This window comes from Sarcophilus harrisii, chromosome 3 (genome assembly GCF_902635505.1).
Source record: "Sarcophilus harrisii chromosome 3, mSarHar1.11, whole genome shotgun sequence".
NCBI lineage: Eukaryota > Metazoa > Chordata > Mammalia > Dasyuromorphia > Dasyuridae > Sarcophilus > Sarcophilus harrisii.
In genome coordinates, this window is record NC_045428.1 from 88,364,919 (window position 1) to 88,386,470 (window position 21,552).

The 21,552-nt window shown below is 37.3% G+C and overlaps 1 protein-coding gene across 1 annotated transcript; it reads right to left on the minus strand.

The window, feature by feature from the left end:
* Positions 1-3,360: 3,360 nt before the first annotated feature.
* On the minus strand, positions 3,361-20,093 carry RGCC (regulator of cell cycle). The gene is made up of 5 exons (XM_012546296.3): positions 19,865-20,093; positions 18,909-19,097; positions 8,546-8,653; positions 5,414-5,476; positions 3,361-3,755 (listed from the first exon to the last, which is right to left on the minus strand). Exons 1-5 carry the CDS (start codon positions 19,923-19,925, stop codon positions 3,748-3,750), a joined length of 429 nt encoding a protein of 142 aa, XP_012401750.1. The 5' UTR covers positions 19,926-20,093; the 3' UTR covers positions 3,361-3,747.
* Between the last annotated feature and the right edge of the window lie 1,459 nt (positions 20,094-21,552).

Below are 21,552 nucleotides of genomic sequence, written 5' to 3' on the forward strand. Positions count from 1 at the left end.
GTGGATGCCCATCAGTTGGGGAATGGCTGAACAATTTGTGGTACATAAAAGTAATGGAATATTATTGTTCTATAAAAAATAATGAACAAGCTGATTATAGAAAGGCCGAGAAAGATTTATATGAACTGCTGCTGAGCAAAACAAGCAGAACCAAGAATATATTGTACACAAGAACAGCAAGAATGTGCAATGATCAACTATGAAAAGTTTGGTTCTTCTCAGTGGTTCAATGATCTAAAGGAATCCCGATAGACTTTGGACAGAAAATGCCATCTGCATCCAGAAAAAAGATCTAAGGAGATTAAATATAAATCAATATATGCTATATTCACTTCTTTTTTCTCTTTTTTTAAATCTCTCCCTGGTTTTTCCTATTTGCTCTGCTTTTTCTCTCACGACATAATTCATAAAACAATGTGTATTAAAAATAAATTACCTAAAACCCCCAAAATAACAGAACCCTAGCATAATGAAATTCAGAAGGGGACATAGAAACATCAGGTATTTACTTGCCATGTACATTTAATATGTGTTTTTTTTTTTAAAAAGAAATGTAAGAAATTCTATTTCAAATACAATTACTTACAATCTTTCTTCTGTTCTTTTGTATATTGAAGTGTTCATAATTGTTGATATTTAAGTTCATAATAAATGTTTTGAATTTGCAATGCACAGTACTGAATTGTGAATATTCTTCATATACTGACAACTAGTGTACATAGCCATGAGGGTAAGAAGAAAGGTAAGGGAACTCAGGCCACAGGAAGATCAATGGAACTTTGCATGTAAGATACAAAAGACGGGAAGGGACGGGATAATTGTCTTCAAACATTTGAAAGGCTGTAATGTGGAAGAGAGGTTAAGACTTTTTCTATTAAGTCCCAAAGAGCAAAGCTTGTATCAATGGATAAAATAGGTAAAAGTGATGGAGTAGCTGATTTCAACCCAATCAATGTCTATTTAAATGGAGAAAATTTTTCTAAACATAACTGCTAATCAACTTTCTAGTCACAGGGCAAGTGCACCTAACAGGACAGCAGCTCCTAGGGGAGTGGCAAGAAGCAGTTGAGCCAGAAAAATATCCAAAGACCCTGAACCCCCAAAACTTGGGAATAGCGATGTCCCCCAAGCCACCAGATCTCTTTCATCCCATAACTGTCATCTGGAGAGGCGTTTGCATGGAGAATGAGCCAGCCATCCCCACCACTGACAACCAAGGACCTCACACAGTTATTGTAGGCAATGCAACCTAGCTGAAAGACCAAGTCACCCCAAAGGTGGGGATACAGGAAGTAGCCTGTGCAGATGGGCCAAACTACCACCACAACCTTGACCACTACCTCCCTTCAGACCGTTGGAGACAGCTCAATAACGGAACTCAAGAGCCTTGGGAACTGCAATACCTCCAACCCAGTGACTGAAGCTGGGAAGCAACTGCAGTGGAAATGCAGTCTGGAAACTGTTTCTGCTTCTGCTGAAGACCCAGAAAAGTTCTCATCACCAAAGTCTTTGGCACACTGAATGTTTCTGTGTCAAAACTGATTTGACTTTATCAGTGAAAATGGCCTGAAAGAAAAGATGTTACCTTTTGCTTTACTGCTGCAATTTAATGGGACATTTCCATCTGCCTGGTGGCCAAATTCTTCCATATATATTGTCTATCCCATGAACTTTTTGAGTAGAACTATAAAAACATTGTACACAGTAATAAGATTGTGTGAGAGTGTGATGGACTTGGCTCTTTTCAACAATGAGGTGATTCAGGACAATTCCAGTAGACTTGTGATGGAGAGAGCCAAGAGAGAATCATGGAGACTGGGTGTGGATGAAGGCATACATTTTCACCTTTTGTTGTTGTTTGATTATTTTTTCTATTTTTTCCCTTTTTTGATCTGATTTTTCTTGGACAACATGATAATAGTAGAAATATGTTTGGAAGTATTGCACATGTTTTGGCTTATGTTGAATTGCTTGTTGTCTGGGGGAGGGAGAAGGTGAAAAGGGAGGGAGTAAATGTGGAACACAGGGGTGAACGTTGAGGACTGTTTTTGCATGTATTTTAACCAATAAAAAGCGATTATTAAAAAAAAATAAAGAATGTGAGTGAGTTTCTTAAACGCGGAGGCTGTTTCAGTTTTCTCTATTTCCAGTGTTTCACACTTTATAAATACTTAATAAAGGCATCATTCATTTACTCATTTAATAATTAGAATGATCTGAACTGTAGGTTCTCTGCCATCAGAAGCCTTCCAGTCTATTTTTCAGGATGTTAAAAATAAAATGTATTTATACATTAGAATAGAATAGATTACATTAGAATTATAATAGACTGTACAATAGAATGTAGGATTAAGTAATTCCAAAGGCCTATACAGCCTACCTTTGAACCAATTACATAATTTCTCTGATTCTCAGATTCCTTATCTAGAAAAATGGGCATAATAAAAATTACATTTTCTACCTCATCTGATCATTTACCAGATCAAATCAAATAATACATAAAACGTTCTATGAAGGTGTGATCTATTACAATAATTATGATACCAGGGCCAAAATACATATTCACTTCCTCACCCAAACAAGCTGAAACATCACCATTTTAGCTGCCCCCAACTTCCCAGCACCTGGGTTTTGTGTACAGCTGGCTTGCTTGGGAATTTTGACTTGGACCCTCCAATGATCTAAGCAGGAAACTGCTTGTAACTGAGAGGCTGAGATTTCCCTTTATTCAGGAAATTGGTTTATTCAGGTGGGATTTTCATAGTATAATCTCTAACTATTGAAGGTGTTAGGAAAGGAAAGAAGACAGATCAGAAATCTGATCTCCAACAAAATCACAATACCTGAAATTAAGTTTCATATTACACATAACCATATGTTTACCTAGAATACCAAGTGAACATCAAATTATTTAAAATATTTAACAATATTATTTTATCATTAGAAAAGGAATAAATAAGGAGAGCACGATCATTTATCTTTAAATATTTTAGGGCAGTCGTGTAAAAAAATCAAACTTTCTTCTTGGCCAGGGAATGGAACAAAAACCAGTAAAAAATTATAGGGAAGCAGATTTTGGCTCAACAGATGTTTCTTTGTTGAATAACAGAGAATTTCCCAACAATTAAAGCTACTAAAAGATGGAATAAAATCCCTTTTAGGATGGGAGAGCTGTCTTAAATCAGAAGCTGGAAAATTTATCAGTGATGTTGTTCTTGATCGTTGAAATTCTTACTTTAGATATTAGGTTGTTCAACATAACATCTAAGGCCTCTTCCAAATCTTTTCACCCCTAAGATTCTTGGACTTCAATGATGGAAGAAATGTGGGGATATAGGGAAAGAAGAAATTCTGAAAAAATCTGGACTCCAGTTCAAATTTTATTTGCATACAAAAATATATTATAAAGGGATAAAGCATTATTACTGTTTCCAACTATATAATTACAAATATCTTCATAAATGCATTTTAAATTACATATGAGTATGTTTTAAGGAAAAATATAATATTAGCGTAAGTCATTTGCTCTCATCTGCTACACAGGTTAATGAAGTCAATTTTACCACCTAAGAATCCAGCAAAAATGATCCCTAAGGTTGTGTTTTAAATAACAATATCTCAGATGACAGTAGGATACACTGATCTTAGTCAACTATGGCAGCAGTTTCTAACAGCTGGCTTCCTTGGGCCTTCATGGGTTTCTGAAGCTTCTCCCATTGAAAGAACAGGTATCCACATCTTCTCTTTTCACATGCCTATAAATATGAAATAAATAACAGTCTCTATTCATAAGGTTATACATATCCTATACTTAACTGGGCTGTACATCATAGACATGAATCAGAGGATCAACTTTAATGCCAATCTTCCCACTAATTTATGTCTGTTCTAACTGCCAGAATTGGGTAGAATTTCACAATTTAAATCAAGCAGGCAAGTTCATAGAATGGACCTATGATAAACTATGGGGAAATTATAAGGAAGGTCTGTTAAAACAGTTTTATATTGTCTGAAGGAGGAGGATACTGTGTTAAATAGGCAATAAAAATCTTCAAATAGGATTTTGCATGGTGCCAGGCTTCTCCTCCACTTTCAGTCCCATTTGAGTCTGGAGCTACACACTGCCAAAAATACTTGCATACCTTCAAACTCAAATCTAGTTGCTGTCATCCAGATGTTTGGCAAGATGTAGACCTAGTTTTAAGGCAAGACACCCCATTTGTATAAATCACACAATTACTGGAAATTGAAGAATTGAGTCAAAATTCAGCTACTATGACTTTGCCAATTGTAGCTGAATAAACAGAATCCCTGATGAGAAAGAGACTTTAACAACAACAATTGATGTTGTATCCCTTCCTTTCTAGAGCCCAAAAGAAGTAAGTAGACTAAGAAGTGGGTAGTTCAAAGAACAAAAATCTTACACACTATCAAGAAGCCATCCTGGAGGAATTCTTCCACCGTGATCTCTTGATTCATTTCTCCCTACCTACTCCCTTTAGAATATGGTCTAATTGATTTGTCCTTTACACAAAGGAGAGTATCCTCACATCTCCCTAGGGGATTCATATTTCAGTGTGCTGGAAACCACAAATTATGTTTCTGGACATGCAAACAGAATAGCATTAGTTAGCTTCCAAATGAAAAGTGTGCATTTAAAATAATTATTATATTATTTCATACATGGCTTGAGTTTTTCTTCAAGTGGTATAAGAATGTGTCCTTTAATAAGTTTTTAAATAACTTCTTTTTAAAAATAAGATTCAAACCATTCCCAAGTCTCTATGAAAATGGTTGTTTAATTCATTCCAAAAGAAGTTATCCTCAGGCTTTGAAAAATACTATTCTATGTCAATCCCCATCCTAAAGGAATTGGCAGTTTCCAAGTTCAGTGCTGGGAACATTTAAAGACAAAAAAGAAAAAGGGAGATTTAATAACTCCATTTAAGTTCCTTTGACCATACCACTTTCTTTCAAATCCTCTAAAGAGAGTTAATCCACACATGTCTTCTTGATCTATTACTCTTTGGAAACTACTGTTTAATAAAGACCTCTGCTGATGGCAGAATGATTGTGGTGGTGAATCTGCTCATTTTCTTCCTTCTTAAAGGCTCACTTTTCTAATAGAAACATGTTATCTAATGGCCAATAGGGTTATGACAAAGTTGTCAATAAAGATAAGGGTCCACCCTGGCTCTAAACTAATGATTTTATTTTTGCAATCAATCAATGAGTATTTATTAAGCACCTCCTATGTGTCTAACACATCAAACGATTGTTAGCAGCTTCTTTGTTCACAATGTGGAGGAAATTCTCCATCTCAATGAAATCATAGATAGTATTTCCATTTTTGGAGTTAGTGATTGTTATTTTTGTTAGCTATTTGTTGTGAAATATAGAAAATAATACCTACTTTCTAATGTTCTGTCCAGATCAGCAATGAAGTCCTCTAGTTCTTTGGTGTCTCCAAGTTTGGCTGTAAAACAAGGGATAAAAATTTAGTTTTCTAGGGCACTAGGACATTGTTGGTAGAGTTGTGAACTGATCCAATCATTCTAGATAGCAATTTGGAACTATGCCCAAAGACTATCAAACTTTTGATCTAGCATTGTCTCTACTGGGTCTATATCCCAAAGAGATCATAGAAAAGGGAAAAGAAACCATTTATGCAAAAATATTTGTGGCAGCCCTTTTAGTAGTGGCAAGAAACTGGAAACTGATGAGTGGCCATCAGTTGGGGAATGGTTCATTATTGGCATTGATATTGATATTATTACCATGATAAGTTATGGTATATATTATTGTTCTATAAGAAATGATCAGCAGGATGATTTCAGAAAAGCCTAGAAAGCTTTACATGAACAGATGCTGAGTGAAGTGAGTTGAAACAAAAGAACATTGTACACAGCAACAAGATTATGTGATGATCAACCATGATGGGCTTGAATCTTTTCAACTAAGAGGTGATTCTAGGCAATTTCAATAGACACATGATAGAGAGAGCATCTGCATCCAGAGAGAAGAATATGGAAACTAAATGTGGATCACAGCATAGTATTTTCACATTTTTGTTGTTTGTTTGCTTGGATTTTTTTTTTTCCCCATTTGAATTGATTTTTCTTATGCAGCATGATAAAGGTGGAAATATGTTTAGAACAATTGCATATTTAACCTATATTGGGTTACTTGCTGTCCATGGGAGAGGGGAGAGCGGAAGGGAGAGAGAAATTTGGAACACAAAACTTTGCAAAGTCAATGATGAAAACTATCTTCGCATACATTTTGAAAAATAAAAAGCTATTTTTATTTTTAAAAAACTTAAATTTTTCACATATGAATAAGTCAGGGAGACATATAGTGACCTTGTTCAAGATTATTTGACCTCTTTTGCATTCTTTTAATCATTCAATAATACTTAACAATCATTATGCTGCTACTACCAGTTGTGTGCTGCTAAGTATAGCTACCTTCAAGGTGTTTTCAATCCAATGGTTTTTTCCAAGTTGGAGACTATACCTGTGATTCACTATCATAGGAAACACCCAGAGAAGGAAACTTCTTCTAGTCCAGGTTGACACCTTCTTAGACTCTTAGAGAACTGTCTCAATAAACTATTTTTTTGCCATTTCCTCTGCACACCAGGCTCCATGTGCAAGCACAATAATGTTTCTAAAGTTTCTAAAATATTTTCTTCCTTCATATTATAATAGAAAAAAAGAATCTTCCTTCATTGTCTTTGGAAAGACTAAATCAAATCCTCTAATTTCCAAGTTGGAGTTATTGACTGAATATGGAATTATAAAATATTAGAGCTGGATGGAATCTTAGAAATCAATGAGTATGAGCCTCTCATGTTACAAAGAAGGAAAATGATGGCCAAAGAAGAAGGTGGCAAGGTAAGACAGGTCATACAAATGTCTTTGAACATTACAGAATGAGATTTTCTATATGTGGGTAGTTGGATGGGACAGTTATTGGGGAGCAAAATGGGAAGGTGGAAAATAATGAGGCCATTTCAGAAATAGAAAATCAAAATTAAGGTCTGGCTCGAGTTTGGATTTTATTTTTATTTGGAAGAGAGATAAGAATGTAGAACAGGAAGCAGAAATTAGGAGCGGTTTGCTCTTAGATACTTCACTTTGAAGTACCAAAGCCAGGCTCAATAATCTAACAGCTTTCCTTTCTTGAACTAGCTTCCTATAAGAAGTGTGAACAAGGCAAGCTTATAACCAACAACCTGAGAAAAACTGACAAATTTATAAGAATTGCCCATTTGCTGTTGAAGTATTTGACTTCACATTTTTAGTAATAGAAAACTCCTTGCTACATTGCTTTGCCAGCAGGTGTTTATTCTCCTTGCAAGGTGACACCTCTTCAGGATCAGAGATCAGGCAACAACTTCAGGCCAGATTGTGCCATTTTGAGACTATTTTTAATATGCTAGGCTCACCAGAAAATGTGGGATAGATGATTGTACCAATTCCCAAGAGGCTTCTAAAATAACAAGATCTGGGGTGGGGGTGTGTCATGGAAATGGAAAATCTCTTAGGAAAAAAATCTGCTTTAACTTTAGGGAGTGATAAAATCCAAAGAAGTTATAGCTTTTTTTCTGTTTCTTTTTTTTCTACATTATATAATTTTCGCTAAGAATAATATTTCTTCTGAAAGACAAAGACATTATTTTGTTGTCAGGAAGGCGACTGTCCAGTGTAACCTGATGTTCTGCTATCCAGCAAAGGCATTTGAGGTTGAAAACATTTAAGGTCAGTTTCCTTACCTCTCACCTAAGTCAATCCAAAGAGCTAGGAGGCTTCACATGAGTTTTAAAGAACAAAGAAGCAATGTGATACAGGAAAAAATAAAAATAAAAAAGTCCTGTGCATCTTAGTTCAAATCCCATCTTTGCTACTTGCTTTCCAGGATGACTGAGCACACTGAACTTGTTTTCTTCTGTAAATGGGGTATTTGGATCATCATCTAAGATCCTTAAAATATCCAAAGCTCCTTTGCACTCCAAATTTTGGGATCTTTTGTTCTCAAAACAGTCAGGAAATGCTAAAGTTTCTAGCTTGACTTACTTCAGGGCATTTCACTGTACATCATGAAAATCCTATTTAATTGCTGAACTGGTGCAATTACTGAGAACGTGGGTGAAATAATTGGTGCAATTACAAAACTCCATCTCCGACAAATCCTCACAGAGGGGTTTTGCATTCTAGAACCAACCAGTCTGGGAGGAGTCTGCTAGCCACTGTTCTTTGGCACAGATCCTGCCTATAACCAGATTACAACCTGTGCTAAGGAAGAGAACAAAGGAACATCTGGAATCACTTGCAGATGTGTTCTCCCCCTAAAGTTCTGTAGGTGTGAGGAATCTGAAGTCTTGCCCATCAACTCTGATTCACAGAAGCCAAGAAAATACAGACCCCTTAGTGCTTGGCAGAGATGATCCCAGAGTTTGGTAGAAGTGGGAAAAGGGGGAAGGGAAGGGGAATGAAGAATGGGAATACTGGGTCAAATTTTTTGTGTGCACTGTCAAATTTACCTTTACGAGGAACAACTAGGGGAGAGGACAAAGATGGCGTTGAGACTGTTGGAGAATTCAACTTTTCATCACTGCAGCTGAAACTGTGCCTGTAAGGGGAATCTGCACCTTTAAGTAAAAAAAAGCATACAAGACAATTAAAATGAAGATATACAACTAATAATAATAATAAACAGTCATAAAAGTACAGTCTCTAAAAGAAAAAAAACTTAAGTCTGAATGGGAAGAGATATCTGCATTTCCAAGAGTATGCATATATATATACGTATATGTATATGTGTGTATGTGTATGTGTGTATATATATATATATATCTAATAGCTAATAATAATTCACAATGATTAATACTATAAGTTTATAAACTATTTCATATACATATGTCATTAGATATTCACTAACTCCGTGAATTAGCTCATTCAGATGTTGTAATTCCTATTTTACAGATGAAGATGAAGGAGAAAAAAGGCTAAATTTACTTCTCCAAGGTCATATAACTGGCTTGACATTAAAATCCAGGTCTTTATATGCATATATATGGTTATATATATACATATATATATATATATATATATATACAGAGAGACAGAGAGAGAGAGAGAGAGTACATGTTGATTTAATGTAGTAATATCTATATGGACTATAAGGTCTGAAAAATACTGTAATGAGTGATGATTTACTGTTTACAATATTAAGTAATGTAAAATAAATAAACAACTCTATAAAAAGTTGACAATCTTCTTAGGACCAAAGGAGAACAAAAAGTAGGTACATGTGTGTATAAATGAAAAATGCTCTCTTTCTAAAAATATACATCATTTCATAAGCTTTTTATTTCATATCTATTACATATGTATGAATATTTTATGTACATATAAACATATATCATTCCCTCAATTATTTATTGAGCACCTACTATGTGCCAGGCTCTGTGAATATAAATACAAAAAAAGAATCCATCTCTGAGTCCAAGGAGCTTATATTACATAATGGATGGTATGTGCAACATATTAGTACATGAAATGAAATTATATTGTATAACGATTGTTATGAATTGACTTATTTCTACAGCCCTCTAAAGTTTGCAAAGTGCTTTCCTTCCAGCACACCTGTGAGGTAGGTGTTACAAGGAAAACTCCCATATCCCCCAGTCAAGAAGGGTATGATGATATCCTAGAAGTTGCCTCTATTCCAATAAAATACAGGATTCCATCGGGAGAACAGGGATCTCTGTGTCTGTCATTCAACCAAGCCAATAATAGCTTTGGTTGTTTCAGGTTGGGAGGGTTGGGTGGAGAATTTTTTTTTCACAAGTGAGGCAACATTTCTGTACACAGGGATATATTTTAATGAAGAGAGACATTGTTTCTAGCCCCTCCTTTGCCAGAGGATACAAGTTCACCTAAGAACATAAGTACAAGGAAGTTTGGTCTTGTGATTGGATCCTCACTGCTTTCTTGTGGAGTATTTCCAAAGGTCCTTCAAGGTGCCTTTATCTGGGTAACTGCACCCTCCCACTGCTGTTCCTCTGAGATTTATACTATCTTGGAGTTTGGTTAACCAAGGAGGAGCCCAAAAGCCCTGGAACAAGGTTTTTAAACCTTATAAATACAGCTTTTAGGAATAGCCATTTACCCCAACCCCAACCTCTTATAGGAATAAATGAAACTTACCTTAAAATGATAAATAATATTTAATTAAAACCATCAGTAAGCATTATCTGTAATGGGCATAAGCAAAAGCCTTCCCAAGTACAATTGGGGTGAAGCTAGGATGCCCATTATCATCTTCATTATTCAATATTGTACAAAAAATATTAGCTGTAGCAACAAGAGAAGAAAAAGCTACCAGAATACTACTTTTCTCCATTGCTTCCTTTACTCTGCACTAGAATTTGAAGAAAGGTAGGAGCCATCCAGGTAACACCAGAAAAGTCAAGTCAATAGAGTTAATGGAAACATTTGAAAATCAACTTGTTTGGCCTTGGAGAAGATAGGAGAAAAAGCATCTTCATCCCTTCTTTGCAGAGGTGAGAGACTTGGCTATCCCTGACTTACCTGTCAGACTAGGCTAATAGTTTTTCTGAAAAAATTTTCACCCTTTGTTTTTTGATATAGTGATATCTCTCTAGGTAGGAGAGAGAAAAGGGATATAATTTTTTTAAAGGTGATATAAATATAAAAAGTAATCAATTTTTAGAGGTAGGAAGGCAGGAAACTTGGATTCTAATGTCAGGCTTTGCCACCAAATAACATAACATATCTGGGCTATTTCTTCATCCATGGGATTAAGCAATTAGACAAAGCAAGTCACTTAACCTCCCAGATCAGTTTCCTCAACTGTAAAATGAGGGTATTATTATGAAGATCCGGTGAGATGACACATTTAAAGTACTTTACAAAGTTTGATACTCTATATAAATGTTCACTAAGTCTCTTCCTGCTCTTCCTATTCTATGAGGAATCTATTATTAATTAAGGCATGCCCATCCTATGATTAAGGAAGGGAAAAGACACCTGTCATTTTTTTATGTAAACAGAAGTCATGTTTCTAAGGATCCATTAAAAAGTTCCATAAAAACCATAAAATTAGGCCAAAAAAAACCGAATCAATAACAGTGTAATTTGGCGTAAGGGATAGATATAAACATGTTCATTTGGGGGTAAAGATAGTATCTGGAAACAATATGAATACTTGACTAAAGTCTAGAAACCCCTTTTACTTTGCTTCTGGGAGAACTTTCATACAAACTTATGGCCCAAAGCACTTTTTTTTACAGTCAGGTTATACACCAGGGGACAATTGTGATGGAAAACACAGACAAATTCAACCAAGGCAGTATAAAGCACAATATTAGCTCATAGTCCTTTGAATAAAAACTCATGTGGCCAAAACCCAGACACTCCAATGAACCAGCAGTCAGCAGCAACCAGACACCCCTGCTCCTACAGGCTCCACAGGAAACTGATGTTGTCCTGACCTTCCCAAGCTGGTCTTGCAAAGGAAATTCGGAAATGGCATTTCAATCCAAGGCCCCAAGTATGTGAAATTATGCCCAATAACACAATTTCAAAGCACCTATTTAAAGAAATGTGACCTTTCAGTGAATGCTTTAAACCAGGACTGTATATGTAATCAGACAGACTTTCATCAGTTTATATGGTTTAGACCTCTAATCCTAGGGACCCATATTTATGTCTATTTACAGTCACCAAACTCCATAAAACATGCACCTTTATAGTTAGCAGATTAGGTTAATAGAATACCAGATAGGAAGTGAATGGATACTAGTCTTACCTTGTTCTACATGATATTAAGCAATTCCCTTCATTCTCTGTGCCTCAGTTTCTATTATGTGAAATGAGAGTATACTACCTGCCTTTCCTGTCTGTCTTTGAGTTGTTATGATGTTAGATGAACTCTTAGGAGGAAAGAACCTCTTAAAGTTATGTAATGCACACATATGTATCTCACAGATATTATATAATTATTTTAATTAGGCAGACACAAGCTATTTTTAACAAGCAGTTTGAATCAACTTTTTTGCCTCAGTCGTTTTAGAAGTTACCAGTCTAGTAGTTATAAAGTCTGTTTAGCACCTTATACTTTGATACATCAAACCAATGCATTCTTCCCTATATCCTGCTCAGCTTATATCAACATCACGAATCTGTGTCCAAGATGTGTCTAAACATCTAAAGTAGTGGCTATCGTGGGGCAGTTAGATGGCACAGTGAATAGAGCAGTGATCCTGGAGTCAGGAGGATCTGAGTTCAAATAATCTGACCACAGACACTTAACACATTAGGTGTGCGATCCTGGGCAAGCCACTTAACCCAAACTGCCTTGCTTAGAAAATAATTATTGGTCATCATGATGAATATGGAAATATGTTTAAAAGAACTGCACATTTTTAACTTATATCACATTGCTTGCTTTCTTGGGGGGAAGAGAACATAAGGTTTTGCAAAGGTGAATGTTGAAAACTATCTTTGCATGTATTTGGAAAAAATAAATAATATTAATTTTTTTAAATCAAGTAAAATAGTGACCATCAGGGTAGAGTTTGCAGGTGTTAAACCAAGTTACTTAGAAAAGATGCACTCATATAAATAACCCATCTAGATATTTGTTCAAATTACCTTTAATGTTCCTACATGCCCCTTATGAAACCCCCAAACAATTTATTAGCCTATTATAAAGTCTGACTTTAATGTTTATTTGATTCTAGCTCATTGGAGAGAGGAATACAAAGGAACAACATCTCTTAGGGAAGAATACAGAAGCCAGAGGTCCAAAAGAGGGCACGACTGAAAACTTCACTGCAGAATCCCTTTTCTTCCTCAGAAGGTCTTCTAGCCAACCTAAAAACTGATCAGAATATTCAGACTGTCTCTACGGCAAAATTGTAAATAAGAGCAATTTCATAAGATCACAGATTTATATCTGGGAAGGACCTTAGAGATCATCTCGTTCCACACCTCTCATTTTATCAATGAGGAAACTGAGGCCTTAAAATTAAGTGATTTCTCTAAAGTAACACAGGGCAAAGTCAGGATTCAAACTTAAGTCCCTCAGTTTTAATACTTTCTTTCCACTGCACCATACTTAGTAAAGAACAGAACTGATATTTGAATCCAATCCTCTTACTCAAATGAGGATTCTAATTCTAATAATTCAGATCATAATGCGAGAGGAGGATTTTTAAGGCCTTAAACCACCAACCCAAAGTCATTTTTAGCTTTCAAAAAATCTGTTCTAATTAGATACTTTCTATAATAAATCAATTTCACTTTTTCTAGTTGGAAATTTCATGCTGAGTACAAATGATTTCATACTTTAAAATACCATGAAGTAATATTAAATATTTGAACATTACTAAAATTGAGAATGCTAGTTGGGTAGAGATCAGAATAAGAGACTTGTTAAGAAGAGAGGTGTGTTGTTTTAGCTTGGGGAGGAGGGAAGGATAATTCAGGGTTAGCACTAACATTTTCTATTTCAGAATAGAATGAAGCCACAAAACATAAAATTTGTCCAAAACTCTTACAAATATAGAACTGCCCCACAAGTTTCAGGCAAGTGAACTATAGTAATTAACTGAATTGTAAACTTTAGACCTGTTTGTCTTTTGTCATAGGGAATGGAGTGGGGGAAGGAGATGCTAGTGGTCCAAATAAGTAAAACATGCCAGAGAAAAATTTGACCAGCATTGCCATAAGCTACTCTTCTGAGGCACCTCCAATCGTGCCAAGGCATCAGAGCACAACAAACCTCCCACTCAGATTGCCTAATATTATGATCTGTATATCATGGAATTGATATAAGTATCCCAAGCTACCCAGGTCACTGTTTACTTTGCCAGTGTCCACACACAGGACTCAGCCTTCAGTCTGGCTCAAAATGCAGGTCATTGGCACTCTGTGCTAATGACATCCACCATACCCAAAATAAAGGTTTCCTGCCAGTAATCCACCCAGTAAGAAGCAAAAGCACACTTTCAAAAGGCTTTCAAATCCTCTTCCAAGCCCCAGGTTATGCTAGATAATTCGAGTGATCCTTTGTAGCAGTTCCTCATTATTTAAAAGCTTCCCAAGGATCTTCCTCAAACTCTAGTGATACTATTTTAATTTCACAGTCATTAAAAGGCCTGATATTATGTGCTCAAACTCAGGATAGCAGAGGTTTGGGGGTAAGACAAGGACAAGGATTAATTCAATTCCAATCAATTTAATAACTTGGTGGAGAAGGAACCATATGAAGGTTATGAATTATGAATATGAATTATTTTAGTATTCAATTCTGCTTAGGACACCACCTTAAAAGCTGGGACAGGAAAAGTATTGGCTCAATGAAATGTTTACTTCTCAACACCCCACCCCTCCGTCAAGTGTACACACTGGTCTGCAACTGCAGCACTAAGAAGGAATGTGTGCTATGTTTATTTTCTCCTTAGGATGAAAAACACACTTGAAAGAGTTTCTTCTTTTCTAGTTGCTCAGATAATGGTACCATTTTGATCTCTCCTAGAAAGTTGGGTTGGAGTTTTGGAGGGGGGAGTAACATAAAAGAAATGAAAAGAACCACAATAGTACTGAGTTTACAACTGGATGCATATTTTCATATGTGAGAGATCAATTATTACAACTAATATTTTATATCATGATGAGATGTGATTTGACAGACATTCAGATCTTACTGATAAGACTGATAGCCTTATTAGCCATGAGTCTCAGATCCTTCATCTATAGAGACAGATATAATAATACCTGAGTGACAATCTTACAGGTTAGTTGTGAAGTTCAAATAAAGGGATATAAATATTTTGTACACCTTAAAGCACTGTCAACTATTATTATTATTAAGTGATAGAAACAAAAGTTTCAGGAAGGTACCAAAATACTTTTAAAATACAAACTTTTCGATCTGAATAACCATGTTCTTTTTACAGGTGGAGAAACAAGGCACACCAGTGCCTCAGTTATTTGCCTGAGGTCCCTATGCTAGTCAGCAGGAACACCTAGAAGTTCTGATGTGATTTTATGACTGTAGTCATGATTGACCCCCTTTTTAAAATAACCAAAAATGTTTTTAAATTAATCAAAGTTAAAAATAATGATAATCAAATTTGCCAGTGAGGCATCTTAACTAATATCTTAAATGAAAATTCAGTTCATTTCAGGAAATCTGGGTTCTGTGCCTAGGCTTTTTTTTTTTAATTTTATTTTTTTGGCCTTTCTTTGTATCCCTAGGACTTAGCCCCAAATCTGGCATATAGGAGGTATTTAAGCGTTTTTTTTGACTTGAATTCATTCATGGCTAAGTAATCTTAGATCTTAAATGAGGCACTTTGAGATTTAACACCTTATTTTTTTTCCATCTGGTAAATGGATCTATGTGGTTATTAAAGTTTAAAACTTCACTAGAACTTTTTTGGACAACCTTTTATAATGGGCCTGCTGACTTCTCTCTTCCTTCCCTCAAATAGTGTAACTATTCACAACTATGACTAAAGTTATTGCACTAAAAGTCAATTACTTAATATGACAAATGCTCCATGCAGATAATTCCTGGCAGTAACTGAGATGCAGATTAAAATATAGCTACTGCAGATTAAAATATAGCTACTTAAAAAGATGATGACTTATGTGACAAGCTAACTATTCCAGAGCTTATATTCTAACCAGTCTTGTGTAAGTAATGGACTCAAATAGCCAGCAGAGAATTAAATAAGGGGCATTATGTATATAACCTTTGATTCATTTTTTTCCGCTTTATTTTCCTAACTCCCAAACAATAGTCTCATTAACACAAAAAGCAAAAAACAAAAACAAAAAAACCCAATACATTCTGGGTAAAACACACACACACACACATCCACACACTGAAAATACCTCCCCCAATGCTGGTCAAGGATGTTTTCCAGCGCCTTCTTCCTGTGGCCACAAAAGAAACAAGAAAGGATTCTGGATCTGAGATCCATCCAATAGAAGTCCTGATAGTCTATGAATGGGCAATCTTATACGCTATTCAAGAGGAGTGTGGTCACTGCCTGAACAAGAGCTGTTTCTTTGCAATGAAATAGCACTGGACAAACTGTCCTCATTTTCTTGCCTTGGTAGGAGAGGATGTGTATTTCATTTCTCACTTTCTGTCTCCTACCAAGGCTGATGCTGACACATTCAAGTATAGCCACAGAAATAGAGACAAGTTTCAAGAAATGTAAGATTTCCTTTTGAAATCAAATTAGAAGAAAACCAGGTTGAAGGAGGCTCTTTCATTCTATTCAGCAAGAGCTCCAGGCTATTAGCCACAGAATCGTTTAAAAAAAAAAAAAAAAAGAAAGAAAGAAAGAAAGAAAGTTCAGGAAAAACTATTTCAGTCCCTTGCTTCTTACAAGCTGCAATTCATTTTAAAACCTCCTTGTGAAGTAAGAATTATCCTTCTTTTCCAAATGATGTGTCTGGGCTGTGGCTGTCAAAAGAGCCAAAACTCAAATCCTAGGTTAAGGCACTGAATGTCCTTTATCTGTATGAAAAATATCTGCTTATGTCCAAATTTGACAACTGAATTTTTTCCTCCTTGGAAAGGGAGAAAATAGCTCCTGATTTTCCCTAGTACAATCATAAAATGTTTCCTTCCAAGACAGTCCTAATAGACTTTGGATAGAAAATGCCATCTGCACCAGAAAAAGAGCTTTGGAGATTGAATGTAAATCAACACATGCTATGTTCACTTCTTTTTTCTGTGTTCTCCGCGCCCCCCCCCCCCATGGTTTTTCCTTTTTGTTCTGATTTTTCTCTCCCAATATGATTCACAAAGCAATGTGTATTAGCAATAACTAAATAAATAAAATTTTTTTTAAAAATTCCTCATCTGCAAATGAAAGGGTTGAGTTAGATGATCTCTTGAGGTTCTTTCATAAACTATCTGAAACTGTTTCTGTAAAGTTTCACTGAGTTTACTTCAAGAATAAAGAATAGTGAAATGGGTAGCATCAACAACTTATTCTTTTGAGAAAAGGTGGCACAAGTATTGAATTTGACTCCCATTCTGACATTGACTAGCTGCTTCAGCTCTAAACCACAGTTTCCTTATCTGCAAAACTAGAGTGATAGTATCTGTCCTGTATGTCACAGAGCTATTTTGAAAATCAAATGAGATAAATGTATGTAAAAGTACTTGGAAACAGTAAGGCATAGAAATATTATTAGAAGCACTTAAATCATATAAAGATAGTTTAAAAAAAAACTAAGGTGATTACCATATTTTTTAAAAACCTAGTTACATTTGTTAATGATAAAAAACTAATCAGAATTCACAATCTAGATGAATATATCCAATTTTTATAGAAAACTAGTTTACATGAGGCTGTCCTTACCTCTTCTTCCTCAGTTTCCTCATCTGCAAAATGGGGCTTCAAAGACCATGGATAGTCTCTGAGGTCCTTTCTAGCTATAAACCTCTGATCTATATGACCCAGCAGTACCAAACTGGCATATCAGCTGGTAAGTGACTAGGCAAACCCAAGCTTCTAAATTCAGCATGTTGAACTAGCAGAGGAAGAGAAGAAAAATATAATTCAGTGAGCCATGTGCCTCCAGAGAGTCAGTTTTCTGTCTGCTCATGCTATGACTGGCTTTCTTCCCATTTTTCACCATCCTAGTTTATGCTGAATTAGCATAACTCAGTAAACACAAGGAGAGGTAGGAACCCCTGGGGGATGGGACCATGTTTCCAAAGAGTTGAGGGGTATAAATGTCACTTATACTTAGAAGGCAAAACATACAAGACAAGGAGAGAGGGAATAAGCATTTATATAATACCTACTAGAACTAGTCTAAGTGCTCTCCTTCACAACAACTCTGAGGAGTAGATGCTATTATTACCCCCATCTTAAAATTGAAGAAACTAAAGCAGAGATTAACTGACTTGCCCAGGTTCAGAGAACAGTATGTAAATGTCAGGTTTGGAGTTCTGACCCTTTAAAAAAAAGTACAAGAGATTATTTTGATTATTCCCAAGATACCAATTTTAGAAATAAATTCTTAGCTTCAAAAATGGTCTACATCTTGTCATTTTTCTCATCCCCTCATTGTTGACCCTTGAAGTCTTTTACCATGCTCCTTTTATTCATAAAAAGTTTAGAATCTGATTTAAAATTGCAATAAAAGTCCTAAACAATGTTCTCAAATATACAGGTTTATGGTGACTTGAAAAACAAAACAAAACAAAACACTGATTAACCTTCCTGTGTCCGTAAAGATTGTAAACTTGAGTTCACATAACTCTTTTACCCCCAAAGAACATTCACATGACTCTTATCTCTTACAGGGTTCCTGGACAGACCAGGTATTCCTGTTCCTGCTGAAATTCAGTGGTGAAGGATCAGAGATCCTGAACTCAATTCCATCTCCCTCTGTACCAGTCAGGGACCATCCTTCCCTTCCCTCCTGCCAACTTTTATCCTTCAAACTCACCTCTCCTTGTCTGCAATTGTTATCATTGGAGAATGTACATAAAGCTTCTCGGGTGTAAAGTACGTGCTTTCTATCAGAAGGTGGGCAGCTCTCCCAAACGGGAGGTGAAACATTACCACTACAAGCAGCAAAAGGAGAAGTTGTTTGTCCTTCGTTCTCAAAGAGGACCCTATCAAAGAGGAGATGCCACGGCATGCAAGTGAACTGGATTTAAGTGAGAATGGACTGTGCAAAATTCCCATCTGGGTGAAGTGAGGAAAAGGAACGACGGAGAAAAAGAGGGGAAGAGCAGGGAGAGAAAGAGAAAAGGAAGAAGGAAAGGGAGTGAAGAGGGACAGGAAAGGGGAGAGGGAAGCAGAGAGAAGGAGCTGGAAGGAACCTACTCACTCTCTGAATCGCTGAAACCGCTGCTGCTGTCACTGACACTGGCGCTGCTCCTTCGTTTCATCCTTTTCAGGTGCTCCTCATACTCAAAGTGGCGCTCGTGGAAAGGGGATGAGAAATCAGCCATGACCTCATCAAACTCACACAAGACATCGGACAGGTCGGCAACCACCACCGAGTCCAGGGAAGGAACTACAGAGGACCAAGAACCGGGGCAGAGTGTTAGCTGGGAGGGGCAGATGCAGCCGGAGCAGGGAGAGGCAAGCCTGTCCTAGCCAAAGACCCTTTAACCAGTCCAGTTTCAGTCTGTCCGCCTGAATTCCAAAGCTACAGGACCTCGAGTCCCCTGCAAGTCCTTGAAGCAATACCTCATTTCAGTCTCTGCCAGTTTAACAAGTAAGGATGGATGGAAGGGAAGATAGAGGTAGAAAGAAAGGAGATTCAGATCTTTTGAATCGTACTTAAAAAAAAAAAAAAAAAAAAAAAAAAAAAGCCTTCCTCCAACCCAAGCTAACAAACTTCGGGGTCAGACTCACAAAAGAGATGTCGGATCATTATAACAGCTGGGAGAGGAAGGGAGGGCAGAAACAATCAGAAGGAAGAAAGAGAATCTAACCTTTTTTAAATCCTTTCTCTTTTTTTTCCCCCTTTTTAAATTTTTTCCTTCTTTCTTTCCTTTTTTTCTTAAAGAAGTTCATAAACAGGATTCCCTCTTCCCCCCTCTATTGGGAATTTAAGAAGGAGCTATATAGGTTTTCCTCCCTTCTCAAATCTGACCCCACCTGATGGTCCACGACCAGCTGGTAGGATGGTGATGAAGCTGGGATTAAGGGAGCCAAAGAGATTAGGCTTCGTTCCAGGTCAAGGCTGCGGTGCTAATCTCGGACCGGCCCCAGTCCCTGCGCCCCCCCCCCCCCCGGGGCTCCCCCGGAGCCCGCTGCCCCGCGGAGCGCACTCACCTGCCCCGGCAGCGGTCGCCGCCGCGCCCCCGGCGCTGCGCTGTACTGTGGGGGACTTCATGGGACCGAGCTCAGGCTCTCCCCGCCAAAGAGGCTCAGAAAATGCTGCTCCCAGAGCCCTCCGCGCCGCCGGGCGGTCAGCGTCCCCTGCGCCTGCCGAACTCTGGACTCCGCAGCCCGGGGGAGAGCGAGAAGTTTGCGGTGGCTTCCTCTGAAGCCCAAAACGGCCGCAGGCTTGTTATACCCTCGGTTCACCCGGCCGGGGAGGCGGGGCCGGAGGAGAGGCCGGTGGGAGGAGAGCCGCGGAGCTGGGGGTGAGCCAGCGGCCAGGAGACAGCCAAGAGCTGGCCGGGAACTGGCACCTCCCAGGCCAGGCTAAGCCTGTAGGACGATTTCCACTGATGCTAGTTAGAAAGTATCTACGAGCAACTCTGATCCAAACTATGAATGAATGAGCGAGTGAGGGAGTATTATTAAGGTGCTTGCTCCGTGCTGAGTGACACAGTCGATAGAGTGCCGGGACTGGAGTCACAAAGACTCCTCTTCGGGAGTTCAAATCCGGCCTCAAGTCACTTAAGCTTGTTTGCCTCCGTTTCCTTATCCGTCAAAGGAACTGGAGAAGGAAATTGAAAACCCCTCCAATATCTTTGCCAAGAAAATCCCAAGTGGGTCACGAAGAATTGGACACTTGAAAAAAAGGCTCAATATCTTACTAGGTACTGTGTACGTTGCTAAGCACTAGATAGGCAAACTCAAACAAACAAGATAGTTCCTCTCCTGGAGGAGCTTACTTTTTACTAGGGAAAGACATCCCCACAAAGGGAATGCGTCCAGAAAGGAAGATTTTAGAATACGCAGAGAGAATAAAGTTTGGGATAATAGGGAAATAGATTTAGATGTCCTTGTCAAGAATGGCCGTGTTGTGACCTCGGTCCTTAGAAGTGCCTAATCAGCAGCTCCAAAAATATTCTGCTTCCACTCTGACCTTCATCCCCACCTGTATTCCCATCGAAATTTCTGATAGCTCAATTTATATTACTTACATCTAAGCCTCCATGTCATTTCCCAGACACCAGAGGTGATCCAAGCCTCTGTGAAAATACCCCATTCTCTTTCAAACTCTGCATTATGGTGTTTTTTTTTTCCTTCATTAAAGTGTAAGCTCTAGCAAAGGGCTATCAAACTGCATATTCTTTGATCCAAGAGTGTCTCTACTAGGTCTGTATCCCAAAGAAATCACAAAAAAGGGAAAAGGACCCCATGTGCAAAAATGTCTCTAACAGCCCTTTTTGTAGTGGCAAGTAACTGAAAGCTGAGTGGATGCTCATCCATTGGGGAATGGCTGAATAAGTTAGGGTATATGAAGGTAATGGAAAATTATTGTTCTATAAGAAATGGTGAGTAGATTGATATGAGAAAAGCCTGGAAAGACTTAGATGATTTGTTGCTGGGTGAAGGGAATAGAACAAGAAAACATTGTCCACAGCAACAAGATTATGCAATCAATGATCAATTCTGATGGACATGGCTCTTTTCAACAATGAGGTGATTCAAGACAATTCCAATAAACTTGTGATAAAAAAGAGCCATCCATATCCAGAGAGAGAACTATAGAGAATACATATGTATCAAAGCATAATATTTTCACCTTTGTTGTTATTTGATTTTTTTCTTGTGTTTTTTTTTCT

Bases quoted from the DNA above. Each gene is read 5' to 3' on its own strand.
- RGCC (XM_012546296.3), bottom strand. From the start codon at position 19,925: ATGAAGTCCCCCACAGTACAGCGCAGCGCCGGGGGCGCGGCGGCGACC. The intron at 8,654-18,908 runs GTGAGTAGGTTC...TTTTACTTAAAG, and splicing joins CGGTTTCAGCGATTCAGAGA to GTGCAGATTCCCCTTACAGG. The intron at 5,477-8,545 runs GTAAATTTGACA...CTTGTTTTACAG, and splicing joins CCTAGTTGTTCCTCGTAAAG to CCAAACTTGGAGACACCAAA.